General features: G+C 34.9%; 1 protein-coding gene across 1 annotated transcript in view; it reads left to right on the top strand.

Moving 5' to 3' along the window:
• Nucleotides 1-18166, top strand: part of LOC143224220 (potassium voltage-gated channel protein eag-like) — a 98106-nt gene extending 79940 nt beyond the window's left edge. The window contains exons 7-10 of the mRNA XM_076452642.1: nucleotides 2171-2370; nucleotides 5070-5322; nucleotides 13225-13421; nucleotides 16879-18166. Coding sequence (XP_076308757.1) covers nucleotides 2171-2370; nucleotides 5070-5322; nucleotides 13225-13421; nucleotides 16879-17982 — 1754 coding nt within the window. The 3' untranslated portion in view covers nucleotides 17983-18166. The remainder of the gene's footprint in view (nucleotides 1-2170; nucleotides 2371-5069; nucleotides 5323-13224; nucleotides 13422-16878) is intronic.
• Nucleotides 18167-22636: the final 4470 nt, after the last annotated feature.

Raw genomic sequence — 22636 nt, 5'->3', positions numbered from 1 at the left:
AAAATGACTTTATTTGTTACCTGAATAATTCTAGAACAGGCCTGGGCAACCGAAAAAAGCAAATTATAGTAAAAATATATTAATTTCACAACTTCTTTTCAAAAGATGGATATTTAGGATAATAACTCTACACCAACAATAATTTTAGACGGTCCTGATTATTGCCTAGTTTGCCCACGCCCGTTCTAGAACATTCTAGAAACTTTACAGAAGTATTTAGAATAATCTAGAATATTCTTGAAGCTTCCAGAATATTCTAGAAGAATCCACAAATCCTATATATATAGGAGCTGAAATTTTCAAACCGTGTCAAAAATGATATCTCTTGATGAAGCTGTACATTTACTGACAAAACCATCCGACGATGAAAGTGAACATGATAATGTCGAAGACTACTCTGAAAGTTGTGATGATGATCCTTCTGAAGCCGAAAATGATGAACAAATCGCGCCGTACCCTTCTGAAAGTGAAGAAAGTAATCAAGAAGATCTTACTACGATGCCAGTGAACGAACTTTTGTCCAAAGATAAGAATTTTAGTTATTCAACAATACCTTCAAGGATCAACAGGAGAACCGCAGCTCTCAATATATTCAATGGGAACCCAGGCATTACAAGGCAAGCTGCTCCAAGAGTCTCTACACCATTCGAAACATTCAAAATTTTCATTTCAGATAATATGATGGAACAGATCATTCACTCAACAAACACCGTCATGAAAGAACCAATTTTTGAAGAAGACCTCTAGAAATGGATTGCAGCTAATCTTTTCCTTGAAATAAGCAAATCCAAAAATGCATCGATAGACGTAATGTTTTCAACCGAATTCGGTTTGCCATTTTTGCGAAAACTAATTACACAAGACAAATTCAAAAAAATGTGCTCAAAAATCAGATTTGACATCCACTCTCAAAGAAATAGAGAAATCAAAGATGCCGCCATCTCTGGAGTCTGGAATTTTTTCATTGAAAATTGCAAAAACAGTTACAACCCAAGCAAATACCTGACAGTGGATGAACAACTATGTAACTTCAAAGGAATAGTTGGCTTCAGAACATACATTCCGACAAAACCAGGCAAATACGGAATAAAGATTTGGTGCCTAACAGATGCAAAGACAAGTTACCTCCTCAACGCTCAAATTTATACTGGAAAGGGTTAAAATACGACAGAAACAAATCAAGGAGAAAGAATAGTCAGAGAACTGAGTCAGCCATTTCTTGGAAAAGGAAGGACAATAACGACAGATAATTTCTTCACAAACAATGACACTTGCCAAGTACCTACGAACAAAAAAGAACAGGACTTGTTGGAACCATACGGAAATCAAGAACCTTCCTGCCTCCTGAAATAAATGCAAAATCTAGAGAGTTATCACCAAAGTTTTTCTACCATGACGACATCACTCTTCTCAGGCACTCAGACAAACCAGGAAAATATGTGCTACTACTGAGTTCTCAGCATCAGTTTGGTGAAGTAGAAGAGAATGGAAAGCCCGAAATCGTCAATCTTTACAATGCAACGAAGGCAGGTGTCGACACTCTCGATCAACTGGTGAGATATTATACAACAAAGAGGCGATCAAAGCGCTGGTCAGTCTGCATATTCTATAACATTCTAGATCTTGCTGCGTACAATGCTTTCGTTCTATACTCGACAAAACATCCAGAATTTCTTCGTCAACATAAATCAAGAGCCAGAAGAGAATTTATACGGCAATTGGTGCTTGAAATCAAAGAAATTTACTGCAAAGATAATGACAAAACAACCTCATGTGAACCGCCTGCAAATAGGGCAAAAAGAGACGATGACATTTGTGCGGCAGATTAAAAGATAGACAGTCGAAAATTGTTTGCTCAAATTGTAAAAAAAAATGTTTGTCAGAGCCATTCTAAATTGTTTGTAATGAATGTTGCTAAATCACTGTGTTTCTATTGGAAAAATATATGGGGCCTGATAGGCCCCAAAATCACTTTAGTGGATGTATATATTTTTTTCGTAGGAGTGTTAACTACGTTCCCAAAGGAATTTTACAATTATTTTAGTAGTAGCTTTCTTTATTCATTAAAAGGTGGCGCTGTGCGTCATTTTTAAGGTTTATCACATTGAAATAAATCAACTCTCGAAATATTTTTCAACGTTTCATCATATTTTAATAAATCTCTTTACAGCTCTGCTATACGCCACTATTTTTGGGCACGTGACCACCATCATCCAGCAGATGACATCAGCTACGGCACGTTACCATGACATGTTAAACAACGTTCGCGAGTTTATGAAACTGCATGAGGTGCCCAAAGCTTTAAGTGAGCGTGTTATGGATTACGTAGTGTCAACATGGGTCATGAGCAAAGGAATTGATACTAAGAAGGTAAAAATCTCATGAGCAAAGATAATTTACTACTATAAACGTTAGATTTTGAAGAATTAAAGCAGCGTACGTAATTAATGCGTACTTTCTGTTTTTATCAAATAATAATATTTACATCTTTCAAATAATATTTACATCTGACGGTCAATCCCACTATTCGTTGGTAAAGAGTAGCCCAAGAGTTGGTGGTGGGTGGTGAAATGCTAAATTAGGGACGGCTAGCACAGATAGCGAGTAGCTTTGTGCGAAATTCCAAAAACAAACAAACAAGACTCTGTAGCAATTGCTTAACATTACGAGTTGTCACTTGTATGGAGAAGTAGTAGTTTTCATATATACTGTAGAATAACCGGCAAGAATGACTTTGTCTTTGCAAGCCCCAAACGAAATAGATCAAAAGTTCTGACATATTTCACACATTAACAAACAAGTAGAATAATAACAAAACGTCTCTAAACTTAAGATGTATTGGTTCATTAAAACATTTGCCCAACAAGCACACTGTCTGAATTCCACCTAATTATTCTTTTACACCTCTTTTTTTCCAAAATTACCTGACAGAGTTTTGACAGATTGGGTTATTAAAAGTTGCCTTAGTTGTTGTAACTAGGAAATTAGATTTTCTGCTCAGATGATAGAATGCTTATCTTCTGTACGTTGTGCTCGAGTTTAAACCTGATGCGGAGAAATAGGTACTGTTTTTGAGAGGGGAAAGAAGTCATAAATTGAGTTATTAAAAAAGTATCTTACTAAAATTGTTAATTAATCATATCCTTACCTCATTTAGTAGAGTATTCAACTGATGAGCAAGAGGTATTTGGTTCAATACGCAGTCATAAACAGTGTCTTACTTTTAACATTTCTATACTTGTAAATTGAGCAAGTTGATGCTTACTTCTTTATGAGTGACTTTGGGTGCTAAAATAATTAATTATTCAATTTCAGAAACTAAAACCTTATAAAATACTCTTCGCTTTGGAGGTAATATGCATTTGTTGAAGCAGTAGAGCAGGCTGATCGGAATATCTGCCTTTAAAGGCTACAAGTGGAAAGTTATTTTATCAAAAACTTAATTGGCCACAAACTATAGCTTACAGGCCATTAAGAGTGGCGATATACAATTTTTAATTTGAGTTTTGTAGCTTGGGTTTCGATAAGGTTGGTTATCGATGAATTTGGTGACAAGATTTTCCCTAAACAGATTAAGCTTGTTTTCACTATAGTGGATATGTTTGTTTGTTTTTGAATATCTCGCAAAGCTACACGAGGACTATCTGCGCTAGCCATCGCTAATTTAGCAGTGTAGGGCTAGAGGTAAGGCAGCTAGTCATTACCACCACCACCAACTCTTGGGCTACTCTTTTATCAACGAACAGTGGGATTGACTATCACATTATAACGCCCCCACGGTTGAAAGGGCGAGCATGTTTGATGTGACCGGAATTCGAACTGAGGATCCTCATATTATGAGTCAAGTGTCTTAACCACCTGGCTATGCTGAACCTTAGTGGATATGTCATTACAGAAGACGTTGTCATCTACCCCATGTAAACCTACACTCAGTTCATCAAAGGCCCACCTACGATCCTTTTGTTATTGTAAAATGTACCGTTACCAACACTTTTTATTCCGAATTCTTGTTTCTTTGTAAATATTGAAGAAACTGGCTGAACCATAGTTTTTTTGGTAAATAGAGTCCGTTATGATAAAATATCAGATCGTGTTATTCCTCGTAGACATCAGCAAGACATTGAAAACATTAACTTCCAAGAAAGCGGGAAACACTTTTATAATTGTCCTCTTGTTAAAAGTACTCTAACATTTTCACTGGAGATAGAATCATAAGCCATCCATTTAGACAAAAATGTTCGGCAAGAGTCTTGGGCATTGCAACAGGCAACTTTTGATAGGCGACTTCTTCAAAGAGAATGTATGATACATGAGAATATCCCATGAAATTTGGGAAATCTGAAAACGGACTTCAGAAATGAGACTGCAAAGATCAGTGAAAACTGTCCATGAATTTGCACATTAGTTTTACTTGGGGTTGCGCTTAATATGTTGATTGAGAATGAAAGAAACCATATTGAACACTTCTTATGGCAGATTTGGAAACACTTTATATCACCTCCAAACTTTACAGAATAAAACTTATAATTCTACGTGTTCATCACAGAAAGGAGTTAATCATTTTAAATAGAGAAGTTTTTTTGTAATAATACTATGTATTACAATGCACTACATCTTGAAAAGTATTTTCAAGTTTAATATTTAAGCTAAAAGTGTGTAAAAACTAATAACCTAAATTTACTACTATTTAGAAAAGAAAAATGTAATTTGTGTTTGATCGTAACATAGAATAAACTGAAATAATATTCCATTTTGGTTGTTGTTAAACACGAACATATGCAAAGGGCTATCTGTGCTCTCACTGCCACGGGTATCAAAACCTGAATTTTGGCGTCTAAAATCTGCAGACTTCACGCTGAGCTGCTGGAGACATTCAGATAAAACTTCAGAGGAAACAAAAGATACATTTAAAATATAACTTAGCAAAAACACAGACTATGAGCAGTTTCATAGTTTGAGTTTTAATATAGTTCAGGCATGATGCTATCATATTTGTACATATATTGTCAAACAAGGAAACTTAAAGCCCTGTCACATTTATTGAATGTTAACCTTGTATTTGTTCCAAGGTGCTAAACTATTGCCCGAAGGACATGACTGCTGATATCTGTGTCCATCTAAACCGTAAGGTGTTCAATGAACATCCGGCTTTCCGACTAGCCAGTGATGGCTGTCTTCGTGCTTTAGCTATGTACTTCACCATGGACCACAGTGCACCAGGAGACCTCTTATATCATACAGGAGAGAGCATTGATACATTGTGTTTTGTCGTTTCCGGCTCACTGGAGGTCATCCAAGATGATGAAGTTGTAGCTATATTAGGTGAGAAGTTTTATATCCGTTATTAATCAGTACTTTGGCTTTAATATCTAAAACTTTTCGTCTGCCATTCACAATATATACTTAGTCAGCCATTCACAATATATACTTAGTCAGCCATTCACAGTGTATACTTATTCTGCCATACACAATGTATACTTAGTCAGCCATTCACAGTGTATACTTATTCTGCCATTCACAATATATACTTAGTCAGCCATCCACAGTGTATACTTATTCTGCCATTCACAATATATACTTAGTCAGCCATTCACAGTGTATACTTATTCTGCCATTCACAATATATACTTAGTCAGCCATCCACAGTGTATACTTATTCTGCCATTCACAATATATACTTAGTCAGCCATTCACAGTGTATACTTATTCTGCCATTCACAATGTATACTTAGTCAGCCATCCACAGTGTATACTTAGTCTGCCATCCACAGTGTATACTTAGTCAGCCATCCACAGTGTATACTTAGTCTGCCATCCACAGTGTATACTTATTCTGCCATTCACAATGTATACTTAGTCAGCCATTCACAGTGTATACTTATTCTGCCATTCACAATGTATACTTAGTCAGCCATTCACAGTGTATACTTATTCTGCCATTCACAATGTATACTTAGTCAGCCATCCACAGTGTATACTTATTCTGCCATTCACAATGTATACTTAGTCAGCCATTCACAGTGTATACTTATTCTGCCATTCACAATGTATACTTAGTCAGCCATCCACAGTGCATACTTAGTCTGCCATCCACAGTGTATACTTAGTCTGCCATCCACAGTGAATACTTAGTCTGCCATTCACAGTTTACTTAGTCTGCCATTCACAGTTTACTTAGTCAGCCATCCACAGTGTATACTTAGTCTGCCATTCGCAGTTTACTTAGTCTGCCATCCACAGTGAATACTTAATCTGCCATTTACAGTTTACTTAGTCTGCCATTCACAGTTTACTTAGTCAGCCATCCACAGTGTATACTTAGTCTGCTATTCACAGTTTACTTAGTCTGCCATCCACAGTTTACTTAGTCTGCCATCCACAGTGAATACTTAGTCTGCCATCCACAGTGTATTTAAGAAAACAACCAAAAGATAAAGATTAATTTGAATACTAAAAATACTACTAGAGCTGGTCAATATTTTTTTCTGTTAAAAGTAAAACATCACGCACGTATGCAGGCAGGTTTGAAGGAGTTTGACCAAAACCCTTTTTTGTGATGTAAAATAGCCTTGCTAGTAAGATCACTTGAGCGTTCAACATCTACTCTCTACTGATTGAATTACACTATGTAACAAAATATTCACTTTTTCTTGTTCATGGACAGAAAGTGTTATTTCCCAATTGCTTATGTCTAAAGTAAATGAAAAAGACCTATTTTTCCCTTCAAACTTTGCTTTTGTGACCTGGGAGCGTATAACGAAAACATGATGGGGGACTATATTTTAGGGCTGATACGTGAAAGTGATTTACATTACAGTAGTAAATCTCGAAAAACTACTCACTTCTGAACATTTTCGTATAACTTTAGTATAAATACATGTAAATCTAGATTCATATATTGTTTTATTCAGAACTTATGTGAATGAAAATTTGCAAATTTTCCCGTTTTTACATAAAAAAAATAGGTTACTTTCTAAATTTCATTATCCAGATCACAAAAGCAAAGTTTGAAGGGAATAGTGGATATTTTCTGTACTTTTACAACATAAGCAAATAAGAAATAGCACATAATATCCAGGAACAAGATTTGTGTTACATAGTGTTATTTATTACTGAGGTGTACAAAAGCAGAAAAAAACTGGGTTCTAATGAATGTTTTTCATCCAAAAATAATCAATTTTGGTGACTTTACACTACCTACTTAACGATTAACAAAGCAAAAAAGTAGTTCTTATACATTCCGTTCCATGATGACTTTATGTATGCTGTAGTTGTCACATAACCTACTGACTTGCATATTCAAAATAGTTCTAATATATCGTATTTAACTCTGTGGTATAAAGCTTTCTGGCTTTATTTTCTCTTAACAGGCTCTTTTGAGAACTATTGATCTATTAATGTAGAAACGTTAAGGCAAGTTACAGTGTTTAAGTTAGAACATAAGCTGGGACGGACTTCCTACTCACTTAAGTGTCTATATGCATTAATGAAATCAATGATTTTTTAATACTGTTTCGTCATTTCTTTCAGATATTCACACAAAATGTTATTTGCACTAGACGTTCCTAATTTTAAGCTGACAGACAAGAAGAAAAGCAGCTAGTCAACCTCACCACCATTAACTCTTAGGCTACGCTATTACAATAATGGGATTTGAGCGCTACTTTTATAAAGCTCTCATGCTTCCATTGTGCAGAGAGCGATTTTTGTTTTGCAACAACAGGACTCGAAACATTAATTCACAGCTTTTCAGTCCGAAAAGGCAACCACAAGGTCACGTCCAATTCTTCCACATCGGGTCACAGATAGTACCAAGTTATGACATCGTTATTGTGTTATATTTATGATGTACAAGAATAAAAGTCTCTTAATTTTTACCTGAAGTCAATTCGAAGTTAGGAATATCTTATTTAAATCATATAATAACCCAACAGTATTGCTAACGTGGTACCTGCAAGAAACACATCAGTGGATAAACCGCGAGACACCATAATTTACATATACATATATATGTGTGTGTGTGTGTAGATGTATGTGAGAAAATATACTTAGTTTAATCAAACTTCATAAAAAAATATGTTTCAATCTCTGTGATTATCTTGGATAATCTTCTAAAGTGATCTGAAGCAAGTACAGGATCTTGAGTAACTTTAAGAACGAGGGACTGCAAATAATGAAATGAATTTGTGACTTTATAGTGAAGACTGGCGTATTACGCCCACCCCTTCTTGTCTCATATTAATCTGATAATGTATAATTTTAAATAATAAATTATCAAAGTAAAATTATACGTAATACGTAAAACTTCGAAATTTAAATAAATATATCTTAACAGGCCGTAACGCAAAAATATAGCACAAATTATGATAAATCAACGACAACGAACACTGATTACATGGTTTTCGAGTATCTTATCTCAAGCCAAAATAACTGTAGCTCTGTTTGCACTATTTTTCGTGTCATGAAACTTCATGAAAAGTTACAGAGTGGGTAAACATCTTCACCGTGCTTTCACATGACTTCTTAAGGATCAGAAAGTACACTTTAAACCAGAAAAAAAAAAGATCATTGAAACAGTGAATGTGTTAGTTGATCGTGAATCAGTTCTCTGTCAATCATTAAACATTGCTACTGCCTTACATTTGACCATAATAGTAACTATAATCAAAGGTCAGACACGAAAAAAAAAAATTTAAAAATTGAATTTAATGCGCTGATCCTACTGTGGCAGCAATGGTCACGCCTGCTGGTCTTTGAATTTTTGTGTTTTCAAACGTCAGTCACACTAACTTTGATGGTTGGTTTGTCTGTGTTTCGCGCAAAGCTACAGGGCTATCTGCGCTAGCTGTCCATAATTTAATATTATAAGACTGGAGGAAAGGTAGCTAGTAATCACCACCCACCGCCAACTCTTAACCTACTCTTTTACCAACGAATAGTGGGATTGAATAGCGTCACATTATAACGCCTTAACGGCTAAAAGGGCAAGCATATTTGTTGTGACGGGAATTCGAACCCGAGACCCTCGGATTACCAGTCTAGTGCCTTAACCACCTGGCCATGTCGGTTAGTTATACACTATTTCCCGAAACCGTAGGAAAAAATTAGGTCAAACTTATTTCAAATGTCTTCACAAATTCCCATGAATCTTCAACTTTACCTAGAGTCGACTTCCAAGCCTACGTTTGAAAGAACTGAAAAACTTAACAGACAAGAAGTTGAAATGAATTAGTGTGTTGTATACACTATTTTGTTGCAGGTCGTTTCTGACATCACATTGGCCGACTTTGTAACGATCTCGCTATCTTCACATCAGCTTCAAGTACAACAGCTTTCCGTTTATTACTATATCAATAGCACATAAGAAAATAAGATTGAGTTTCTTATTAGCAGTACATTACTTTCTTCCACGCCTCTTTCGGCTTATCCGTTTGATCTCACATCTCACGGTCTTCTTTTTTTTTTTTTTAGCCGCAGCATAGCGGCTCATAGAATGTTTTTTTTTTTGTTGTTGTTTCAAGTACAAACATTTAGCTCATAGCTCCTTCGTCTCTTCATCGATTTGAGATCCAATTAAAGTTTTGGACGCAGGAAATCAACCCCTTTAGAAAAATATATTTACCACCCCCAAGGTTTTGTAGGTTAATTAACTCTAATCCTGCCAAGAGAAGTTCAATTTAAGAATTGGCTGGTAGAGATCCTGATGATTAGTAAAATAAATCGGGTATTGACGGCCTACAGTAAAAAAGAAAAAAGTATTATAGCTTATTTTACTCTATTCCAGTCTAAAATAATTTCAAGTGCTGCGGCTATTGAGGGTTCCCTCTTGTTTTCGCTTTACTGTTTTCCTTTATATTTCTTTCTCAAACTCACGCCAACAGATCATTTTCTGTCCAACATTTCAAACCTGTTTTCCTGACTTAGTATCATAAAGATGTAAATTCCACAACAAGTAAACAAGAAAAATGGCAGATCATCCAATAATTTTTAATCACTTAGCGCTGCAACTCCTAATCTCCTAGGAGCTGACCAAAATTCGACTCCTTTCTCGACTCTCTCAATCCCAACCCATTCTTATACGAATTTCATAACACTGTAATGCTAGTTTTTTCATCTTAGTAGTAGTAAGCTTGCATGCTTATAACCCTAAAAACTGAGATTCATACCAGCGGCAAGCACAATACAGATGAGCCATTGTGTTGCTACGCACTTGACAACAAACTGCAACAGATGTGACTGAAAGTGTGTGAATCTTCGTCAACATCGAGTCCTAGTTTTATCTGGGTAACGTGTTATCAGAAGATGCAGTGGCTTTTTTAATTGGATAATAGTTTAAGTAGATATAATACTGCTGCAGGTTGGGTAGAGTACGTTTTCGGAGTCTATCAGTCCCTGAAATACTCTTTTGTGCAATATTTTCACTTTCACAAGGAATATTAAAACTTTTCTTTTTGAGATGTTGTGCCCTTTGATTGTGTGCTTTAAAGATTATCGGAAAGAGCTGTGAAACCTCCCAGCCAATAGTCTATTTACAGGTGACGTTCTATTGTCAACTTGTCGGGAATTCTCCGTAAATTATATATATGCTAATGCAGGGTCGTGTCTCACATATGCGAGACTTGGCGCCGCGGGTGACATGTTTAACATCTATATATATAATCCTTAGTATATATGTGTACACAGATATGTTTTTATTCGTTTATTATTACCTAAAATATATTTTAGATAAAAGGGTGCATTATTTTGATTGAAATGGAATAAAGACTAGCTGGTTTGTACATACTAGAAATAAACGATCTTATAAAATCGATTTTTTTTTTTAAATTAAGACACTGAACGTTTCGCTTTGCAGCTTCTTCAGAGATGTTCACTAAAACACAAACCGAAACTAACATTACAAAGCTTTAAAATATTTTGATATACAGTTTAACGAAAATTTAAAAAAATATCTTCAACAAAGTCCAGATTTTAAATAACTACAAATTTATTTTTAAAGAAAACTTGTGTCATCACTTTATTAAACGAGACGTAAAATCGTTAGTTATTAAAACAATGAGCAGTGTGTGTTTTGCTTATAGCACAGCCACATGATACCATCTGCTGAGCCCAGAGAGGGGAATCGAACTCCTGATTACAGCGTTCTAAATCCGCAGACTTACCACTGTACTAGCGGGGAACAATGAACAGTGAAAAAAACTGAATAAATGAATATTGTTACTTGAATAAGTATTATAACGTCAAGGTTTTTATGTTCTTAATTTTCTGAAGAAAAACATCTACATTAAAATTATGGGGTCCCCTGCTGGTACAGCGGTAAGTCTACGGACTTACAACGCTAAAATCAAGGGTTCGATTCCCCTCGGTGGACTCAGCAGATAGTTTAATATGACTTTGCTATAAGAGAAACACACACATAAAGTTATGTGAAGGGTCAGGTTCTATATTTCAATATTTTTTTTGTTTCGAAATTCGCTCCAACCTACTCGAGGATAGCCATCACTAAATTTAAAGTGATAAATTAGATGGAAGGTAGCTAGTCAATACTATTCACTACCAATTGTTTACCAACTAAAAGGGGACTAGACTGTTACATTATAACACCCACACAGCTGAAAGTGCGAGCATGTTCGATACGGGATTTGATTCCGCAGCTGGACGAAAATGAGTCTGTTTTCTTAGATTACCATTAGAAAGAGCGCTGAATAATAACGTTCATTTTTAGCACAAAAGTACATAATGGGCTATCCTCGCCTCCAGGATCAAGCCTTAACAGCATACATTTTCTATTACTGTTATCGACAATATCGTGTGGGAAATTTGTATGTTTTTAGTTAAGGACAATGCTCTACAATGGGCTATTTATGCTCTGCCCAACACAAGTATCGCAACCAGGTTTCTAGCATTGTAAACGAGCAAACATGCCGCTGTGCCACTGAGAAACTGTAGGAAGTAATAAGAAATTAAATCAACCATGAATAACGAGGTTATTGTCTTTTTAGCTTGTAAGATGAACTAAATGCCGATTAAAATACCTTCCTCCTAAAATAAATATATTTATTAATTTGAAACTCAGATCAAAATATCTCTCTTATATATATTCTTATTGTTGTTGTTATGAATTAAGCACAAAGATACACGATGGGCTATCTGTGCTCTGCCCACCACGGGTATCGAAACCCGGTTTTTAGCGTAGTAAGTCCGCAGACATACCGCTGAGTCACTGGGGGTCATATATTCTTATAAAATTAATTCTATATTTTTAGGTAGCAATTAGGACTAAATAATGCTAAATGATTATTTTTATTTGATTTAAAACAGTTTGTCATTTTTTAGTTTTATTTTTGATATTTGTACACATAATTTGAAACTCAATATTCAAAAACACAAGATAAATTAAAAAAATAATAATTTTTTCTTCTGAAACTGCCAATTTGCATATTACGTTTTGTAACTTGTCAGATAACAGTTTTTAAATATTTTTGTTAACCTACGAATCTCGCTATAAACCTAATTTACTCTATATTAAGTTTTTTGTGTGTTTTTTTATTTCGCGCAAGGCTACACGAGGGCTATCCGTGCTAGCCGTCCTTAATTTAGCACTGTGAGACTAGATAGAGGGAAGGTAGCTAGTCATCATCACCCACCGCCAACTCTTGAGCTACTATTTTATGAACGAACAGTGGGATTGATCGTCATGTTATAACGCCTCCACTGCTGTAAGGGCGAGCATGTTTGGTGCGACGGGCATTCGAACCCCCGACCCTCAGATGACGAGTCGAACGCCTTAACCCACCTAGCCATGCCGGGCCACTATCTTTTTTAGTTTTCTATTTGATTTCAGATTTACCAAAGTTTATTGAAATATCTTACGCTTCATGCCATAAATGTCTTCATTCTTTACAGCATTACATTCACAGAATGAATGTATGGCCACCCTTCTCCTTTTAGAATAGTATTTTTAGTCAACTCGCCTGCCTAACGTGTGATAGAAGTTGTATATTAAGCTCTATTGCTTTTTATCACATACAGACATGGAATGTAGGATTCCGATAACTTTATGCAGAGAAATATCCGACTTAAGCAGAAATTAATCTTTTGAATTCTGCCATAAAATCAAGAAAATACCTTTGAATCAAGTTACCAATACAGAAAACTAACTTAGGTAAGTAACTTACGAATATAGAATTTGTTTGTTTTTATACTAATCATGCTCTAATCATGTAGGTAAAGGTGATGTTTTTGGTGACGTTTTCTGGAAGGAACCTACGATTGGACAGTCTTGTGCTAACGTACGAGCTCTGACATACTGTGATCTCCATGCTATTAAAAGAGACAAACTTCTTGAAGTGCTCAACTTTTACCATGCCTTCGCCAACTCCTTTGCCAGAAATCTGGTCCTAACTTATAACCTCAGACACAGGGTAAGATAAATCTGTTTACAATAAAATTTAAACCTTCAACGTAAGTTTTGACTCCAAAATGTCCTTTTCTAATTTTCTAACTCAAATGACCACGACTTTAAATTGCAGTCGCTTGGATGATTTTTTTTTTACTTAATCGTAAAATACTGCTTTGTGGAAACAAAAAAAAAATAAAGTTATTAAAGTGTAGTTTCTTTTAATGTGGTAAACCAGAAAAAAAAATCATAAGCATTAGTAAGTGTTTATTATAAGAAGGCCTGGCATGGCCTAGTGCGTTAAGGCGTGCGCTTCGTACTCTGAGGGTCGCGGGTTCGCGCCCGAATCGCGCCAAACATGCTCGCCCTTCCAGCCGTGGGGGCGTTATAATGTGACGGTCAATCCCACTTTTCGTTGGTAAAAGAGTAGCCCAAGAGTTGGTGGTGGGTGGTGATGACTAGCTGCCTTCCCTCTAGTCTTACACTGCTAAATTAGGGACGGCTAGCGCAGATAGCCCTCGAGTAGCTTTGTGCGTAATTCCAAAACAAACAAATTTGTCACAAGAAAATGTAAATATATTTTATCATCAGTATTTAGTAATTTTGATACACAATTCTGTTAACACAAATTAGGTGAAACTATTTGATCCAGTGAACACAACTTGTTCTAAGAGTAATTATGAGTATGTCAGGAGGTTCATTATCACAGATGAGAAACAGAAAGCTATTTTCTCATTAAGTGTTATATAGAAGATTATTTTTTTTAATTATACGTCAGAAATTATAAACAAACATTTACTTCAAGTAAGATAAGTCCTGACATTAACAAATAATAATTTATTAGTTACGAGATCCCAAAAATTACTACTTTAAAATGATGAATTATCTCCTGATGCTGAACTGCGTGAAACATCATAGGTTTTGTTATTGTTTTTAAATCCTGAGCTTTGAAATATCTAATGAGGTTTTTTTTTTCACCCGATGGCTTAGCGGTAAGTCAACGGAACTATAAAAAACACAAATTGGATTTCGATACTCAGGGTGGGCAGAGTATAAATAGTTCATTGTGAAAATTTGCACTTTACAATAAATAAACAAACTAGTTCGCATAATGTTCTCTTTTAAATCGAACATTACTTGTCACACAATCATAAATTTACTGGGAATATTACCTTAAGCTACAACATGCTGAATGATGAATGAATTTATTGCTATCAAGTAAATTTATCATTAATTTTGTTTAGAAATGTTTATTCAGAAATATAATGAAATTTCTCGAATAATCCCACAAATGTCAATGTAATACTAATTTCGAAATTATTTTAAAAACCTAAGCAAAACATAAGTTTATGAGTTCAGGTGTGTTTTCATTAGTGGCAAAAATCAATAATGTAAAAATAAAAATATATTTATCTTTATTATCTTCATAGACTGTAATTGCAAAATTATGCCCACGTTTTCGTGTAAAAGTGAACATATTTAAACGTAGAAATAATATATTAATATCCAAGTTTCAACATAGTTTTAATGTGACATATGTATTTTCTAAACCTCTTCACCCGCTAATAATTTACTTGTAAATGTTTCCAATGATGTTATCCAAGCATAATATTTTATATTTCTATTTGGAATCTTATGACTAAAAATGTTTCATTGAAGTACACATTAAAACTCTGGCGACAGATTGTTGAAGTTTATTACACTTTGTAGGAACGAACTTTAGGCCCTTGCTGCCCTTGGAGCTACGCAATCATGGTAACGATACTAGAATAGGTCCATAAGTCTCGTATCTTCTCTTCCCACCACCAATGATACTCTATGTGATGGCTTAGATTATTTACTGTTTTACAACGTCATTTCCATTGTAGAAGGGTTTTGTGCAATACAATGAGGCGACTGTTGTTCCTTTCCTCTTTGCATATGCACAACCGACGACGTTAAGGGCCTTAAACAAGTCGAAGGAATAGAAATTCATACGATATGTCTACATACTATATAAAATCTTGTATTTGGGTCTTGCGAAAATACGAGCATGTTGTTTTAAACGTTTCTTTCGATACCCTTTTTTCATAAAGCCATCTTTAATGGCATATATTCTGCAGAAACCTTCTTCGGTCATCGTCAGGTTCACAAAAAAAAAAAAAAAAATGTGAACCTGACGATGACCGAAGAAGGTCGAAACGTTGTTCGCTCTTTATGTAAGTGTTTCTCAGCCCAAACGAGCCGTTTTTGCATATAAATTTCTCAACAAGTGGGTTTCTCGTCATCACTGATTTAATGGCATATATTCTGCAGAAAGGTAGTATTTCTTCGAGGTATCACGTGCTTCAGCACACTAGCCTAATAGCATATAGAGCTCAAATTGGAATTTTCTCGACTCCTGTATGCCTAACTTCCCATTATAACTGTAACCCAGACCCGAAATAATTTATTTAGGAAGCCTTTTACGGTGTGTTATGTACCCTACTTGAACTGTTGCTCCGCTAGTAAAACAATACCAATTCGCCTGGACGTATAGTTACTTAAATATAGTTGTCCAATGCGAGAACATATTTGTCACTCATTTGGCAGAAAATAAGAACATAATTCTTGTTGCCGCTTTTGTAGGCCTAAAGCCATGTATATTTCTTTGGTTCCAAGTGAGATTTTTATTTAACTGTAATGAATAAATGTTTTGTTTTGTTTTCAGTTTACTTCTGGTGATATGCTGTTTAAAAAGTTTTTTCTAACGTCTGATATACAATTAATAGCTCGTTATACATACGTCTCAGTTAAGCGGAAAGTCTGAAGTCTCATGACTTAAGACCAGGCTTCGTTACGTGTGGTTAGGTATAACACAGATGGGTCCATACTGTCTTTGCGCTTAAGAATAAACGTATCTTTTTTTTTTTTTCTCTCTCTCTCGTTTTGCCTGCAACTGTGGCATCTACTAGGAATTTAAAAAGCTACAAGTACAAGCTCGTTGTTTTTTTTTTCACTAAAAAAAAGTTATATTTACCTCAATCTTTTATTTCTGACATTAACTTTTATGAATAATAGAAATATACAAAGAAAGAAAGTGTTGATTTAAAACCTAACAATTTAAATAGAGTAATGGTGCCGTGAGTTTGATAAATTTCCTTGCGTAGTGAGAATTTTTCAGTTGTTGAGTAGTAATACTTGTGCGATATTACAGCCAAGTAAAACTTACAGTAATTCAAGCGATATCATTGTTTTTTGGCTCAATAAGAGTTGGGTTTTTTTGATAGAAGAAGAATGAATATTAGCACTTGAACCACACCTGTTTGTAGTTCAGAAAGACTAACTAACAAACATTGTATGTTTGTTTTTCAGAATTATGTGAAACATGATGAAGAATTAACTGCTTATAAATATAAATTAAAACTAAAAGGTATAATATTTTTTTCAATTTAGCATTGTTAACGTTTCTTTGGTGATTTGAAGAGTACTAGTCTGTACTAACAAAACTTTGTACTTTTCAGCTAATATTCCGCAAGATAATCGATGTAAGGAAAGAAAAGGAATTACAAGAGAGACGTCGTAATGAGCCTTTACAAGAGATCGCACATGACCACCTCGTGCGTAAGCTTTTCTCCCGTTTTAAAAGGAACGGATCTGCTAATAATCAGGTACCTTTATTGTCGACACCAGATGTGGAACAAGGGGAGCAACCAACATCTAGCGAAAGTAGGACTGAGCCTCTACGCAGAAACCATGCCCTCGTTAAAATACTAAATATTTCAGAAGTAGGAGAGAAGGATGGGTGTTCCGAACGGGCAGCAAAATGGACGCCAGCAGTCGGACTAATAAAAACTGTAAAGGCTTGTGGTGACAACAAAGAAAACCCAGGTGCACCCAAAAATTTAAGCCTCGTTAAAAATGGTGAAATAATCTCGAAAAAAACGGATTCGTTGCATGTGGTAAAAGATCAAAAAACCATATCAAACTTTGGAACAAACAATTTAACTAAATGGTCCAAAATTTTATCTCGTCAAGATAATATCGAGGAGACAACTGAAGCAGATAAAGAAACTGATGACAATATTTCAGGAAGCCCTAAAGACTACTACAACCGACATATTCATGTGGAAGAACAAGGGTGTGGAAACAGACATTATAGCTTTGACAGTGGCACTTTTTGCTCCGACCTTTTCTCACCTAGAAGTTTGTCCAACAGTGATTATCAACAAATAATTGCTAATTTTATGGACCTGCGAGTTGACTTCAAGCTGCAAGTTCAGAAATTAAATCAAAAGATTAGTAAAATAGAAGATAATATAACAGAACTTCTGAAACATATACCGAACTGTGAGGTTAATCTAGGACAATCTCAGACTTCGTGTGATCATTCAAAACACACGTGTGGAAAAACTAGCGGGCGAAAGGACCCTGCAAATAATGGAACAGATAAAATGCCAAATAAAAGAAAAATTACCCATTCCAAAAACAAGCCTAAGGCCTCCACTCCAAGAGGTTCACCCACAGACATGATTTTTAGGGCTATGCTGGAGAAAGAGCTTGATGAACAAGATAAAGATTCGTCCCTATCTCTTGGTTCTTGTGATAAGGAAGATCATTATGTGTGATCATTCTTCGTAAAGTTTACCGCTCGTAGTCCCAATCTGAAGTATCCCAGAGGCATGGTTAAAATATTTGTTACATTATAAGCTTAACCATTTTCAGCTTTCATTCTGAAAAAGTCATTTTACATCATGAAACGCAAATTTTTATTCATGTAAAACGGGTGGTATGGATTGAGAAAATGTTTTATGTGGAGAAACGAACAACGTTTCGACCTTCCTCGGTCATCGTCAGGTTCATGAAGACCGAAGAAGGTCGAAACGTTGTTCGCTCCTCTACATAAAAATTTTTCTCAACCTATACCAGTCGTTTTTACATATATATTTATCTCCACAAGTGGGTTTTCTCGTCATCACAAACGCAAATTTTGTTTTCGTAAATTTGCAATAATTGTCTTGTCACTTTCGTATATTTCTATAACGAGTCATTACAACACAAACGTGTTTAATTCTGAGACTCAAACGTTGGGATTACAAACCAAATATCAGTGATCTGTTTAAAGAAAATAACGTTATCTGTTCGAATCGATGAAACGTCACTAAATCGTTCTTACCTGAGCTCCTTTCCTTATTAGTGTGCTATTCTAAACATATTTCAAACTGCCACTACAGCCTAAACAATGAAGTGTGATTATTATTTTACCGTTTCTAATTGTTGTGGACTGGTATGGCCAGGTGGATAAGGCAATCGACTCGTACTCCGAGGATCTTGGGTTTGAATCCCCGTCACACCAAACATGATCAACCTTTCAGCCGTGAGAATGTTATAATGTTACGGTCAATCCCTCTATTCGTTGGTAAAAGAGTAGCCCAGCAGTTGGCGGTGGGTTGTGATGACTAGCTGCCTTCCCTCTAGTCTTACACAGCAATATTAGGGACGGCTAGCGCAGATATCCCTCGAGCAACTTTGCAGGAAATTCAAAACAAACAAACCATTTCTACTTTTTGTTAAAACCATTTCACTCTGTAAATACAGGACGTTTTCTTCTTTGAGGATGTCAGTAAAGAAAACCATGCTAATAAATAAGAATAACAAGGCTGAATGTACAAAATATTTTTGGTAGAAATCGGAAGACCAGGTTTCCTTTAGACTGGTTGGTTTGTGCTTAACAAGCCCAATATCAATCAAAAGTTCCTTATCAAAAAAAGAGCTTAATTTTTGTTTTATTTTTTGAAAGTAATGTGTTATGTACAGTGAAATATCAAATCATATGTCTATATATATATATATATCATATTATTAGGAATGAAATCACTTTCATTTTTGTAATACGTGACTCTTTAGGAACGTTTTTTTTATCTTTCTGACTTGTTTGAAGAAGTTTAAGGTATTTTTTATAATTTCCAGTCGAGAAATGAATGTATTTTTAAAATGTACTGTTAATTATAAGAATATCTAACTGGCTTATTAATCCGTTTTGATCTTTACAGAGTTTACTTTGGCCTACGTATGTACGGTAGTAATTGATTTCAATTTCTTATCCAATATTGTTTTTTATCATAAGTTACTTTTTAAATAACTTAAGTTGTGATCTACATAAATATATGTATATATAGGTAGTTAGCTTATTATTAACCAGAAATTAATTAATAATACCTGGAAACAAATGCAACATCAATTAGTAATTATTTGAAAACTATATCAAAATAGATCCAATGTTTAATCCAATAATCTTATTCTTTTATTAATTTACAAAATGTGCCTAAGCCGAAATACAAGGATCTGAGGATCGCGGGTTCGTATTTCCATCACACCAAACGTGCTCGCCCTTTTAGTCGTGGGGAGCATTATAATGTAAAGATTAATCCCACTATTCGTTGGTAAAAGAGTAGCTCAAAAGTTGGCGGTGAGTGAGAATGACTAGTTGCTTTCCCTCGAATCTGTTTCTAATTTAGCAGTTAGTGCAAATAGCCCTCTTGTAGCTTCGCGTGAAATTTAAAATAAACAGACAAATCGCAACACAAAACTTCGTATATATGTTATCAGCAAATTGAGATAAATGTAACCTGGGGCATCAATTAGTACAGTTAAGTAATATTCACTGTTGTACGTGTTTTATAATATAAATTTATCTCCATTTAATTATGTATACTGCTATTTATTATGCGCGAGGGCTATCTGCGTTGCCTATACCAACTTTATAGTGAAAGACTAGAGGAAAGGCAGCTAGTCATCACCATCCACTGCCAACTCTTTTACATAGAATAGTGGGATAGACAGTAACATTATAACGTATCCACGGCTGAAAGGGGCGAACATGTTTGGTGGGAAAAAGACTGTAACCCATGACCCTCAGATTGTGAATCAAGCGCCCTTACCATCTGGTCGTACCAAGCCCAAACTGGATGTAAATTAGTCTAAAAGTTCAAACGTAACCAACTTATAGAGGTTTCTTTCATCTAGTACTTGAATTAGTACAGACCTAAAAATTTTGGGCCTAAAATTCTGAGCTTGAGCTAATTTATACCCCCCCCAAAAAAAGTTCCCTAGAAAAAGTTCCCTGTTTTAACTTTTCAAATGAAACATTTTGCTCGCTTCTAAACAAATTCATATTCTTGTTATCTGTAAAAAAATCATCCGAGGTTATTAACTTAAGAAATTCTTAAATTTTAAAATAACTCGATAACGAATATAAAATAAAGTGTATTGACTGTTAAAACACATTCATTACGCTTAAAAGTATGTTCGAATTCCTGTTCTACAACATCCTTTTTTTTGCAAAAAACTAATTAAAAATCTGTGTTAAGTTAAATGTCACCGTTCTGTCTCATAAAAACGAGTTAATAAAAACTTTGCTGGGATGAAAAAAAAAAAATTTTGCGACTTCACGCTCAGACTAAAGGTAATGACAGATTTTAGTTTTCATACATGGTCAAACCGAAAATGAAATGTGTTTGAGTTGGTTCTACGAGTTTCTGATTTTTTTCTGTTTTTCGAACTCGGCACATGTTGAGTCTAAAGCTGATTTGGAGACCTGAAAATCTTGACCAATGTGGTTACTATTTTTCTTTTACATTTATTACATAACATCACAACTAATCTAAAAAAAATCATCTTTTTATACATATATTTCATTTTAGATAGCTCAATACCATAATGCATTCCGCCATGTGAAACGTTTTAGAACTAACTATGATTGCGCACCACAAAGTTTGCTAAGCCTTAATATACATGCATCCTGAGCGTGATGAACGTTGTCGAAAACCGTCTTTCAAAAAATGTCAGCCTGTAGAGCTTTAGGAAAATTTTGTTGTGGTTTTAATATTTATGTTTGTTCTTCCATTTAAGTGCATGTTCTATTTTGTAGAGCACAATTAGTGTTTATTAGCTGTCTAAAATCTTTCAACAGTAGAGCTTGTTTATCTAACTTTGACAAAATTGTTATTCTCAGTAATATTAGTTGCCAGATGTAATCACACTGAACATGTTTATGCATGTTCTCTATAAACATTATAAAAGTATTCCAGAAAATAGTAACTAACGTACTACTACCTATTAAGTACTAAGAACATTCATCTAAACGAAAGTTTTCTGTATTAATTTTCAAACGTTCATAATGAATAATTTTTCGTTTTTAACTGAATATTCTAACAGTTTGTGCTTATGCAGAATTATAGCCTACATTTTTTCAATAGATGGCGCCTCAAGAATTCCTCATTTACGTTTGTTTTAAATTCTGTGCTAATAGAGCTAGTTTAGAACTATTCCTGAAAAGTTCGATAACTACGGCACACAGTTTGGTTACTCTAGGTCTATACTTTGCTACAATGGTATTAAAGACGTCATTCTCAAAAAAACTTTACACCGATAAAATTAGAAGTATAGACCAGAGTTTCTAAACTGTTGGACCTCTAAAAGGTTTGAAATTAGACGACATAATTTTTGGTTTGGTTTGAGTTTGAATTTCGCGCAAAGCATCACGAGGATTATCTGTGCTAGCCATCCCTAATTTAGCAGTGTAAGACACGAGGGAAGGCAGCTAATCCTCACCACCCACCGCTAAATATTGGGCTACTCGTTCACCAACAAATAGTGGGATTACAGGAACATTATAACGACTCACAGCTATAAGAGTGAGCATGTTTGGTATGACAGGGATTCGAACCCGCTACCCTCAGATTGCGAGTCGAGCAACCTAACAACCTGGCCAGGCTGGGCCAACATTTTAAAGAAATGTTGCCAAATGCCGAAACTATAATGAATACTACATAATACCTCCCAAACCTAACTATATATTAATGTTGCAACTACAAAACAATATTGTCATTCGTTACATATTTATATAATTGTTTGTGGTGGGCCATGTGTAACATATACTTTTTTTTAGTATAAAAAGGTATGGATCATCTCAACTGAGAAAAGAATCAATGAAACGAGGTGCAAAACTATTATTTGATGTCACTTGCGAGTTCATAGACATCTATCATACTTGTTTTATGTCATATAACATTCTCAAGTGTTTCTTTCCAATGTGTATGGAAACACATTATGTTAATAAAATTTGTGATTTAACAAAATGACTTATAAGCATAATAGGTTTATTTTGTAAACAAACACGTTTTGGTGGAATATTGGTCTGTTTCTTTAAATCTGACAGTTTCCATTTTCCAACAGTTTAGTGTATGCTTTAGCTTACAGAATGAAATATAGTGCTTCCTA

This window comes from Tachypleus tridentatus, chromosome 8, assembly GCF_004210375.1.
Source record: "Tachypleus tridentatus isolate NWPU-2018 chromosome 8, ASM421037v1, whole genome shotgun sequence".
NCBI classification, from domain to species: Eukaryota; Metazoa; Arthropoda; class Merostomata; order Xiphosura; family Limulidae; genus Tachypleus; species Tachypleus tridentatus.
The sequence above is the reverse complement of the archived record's forward strand: the minus strand, read 5'-3'. Positions and strand labels throughout refer to the sequence as shown.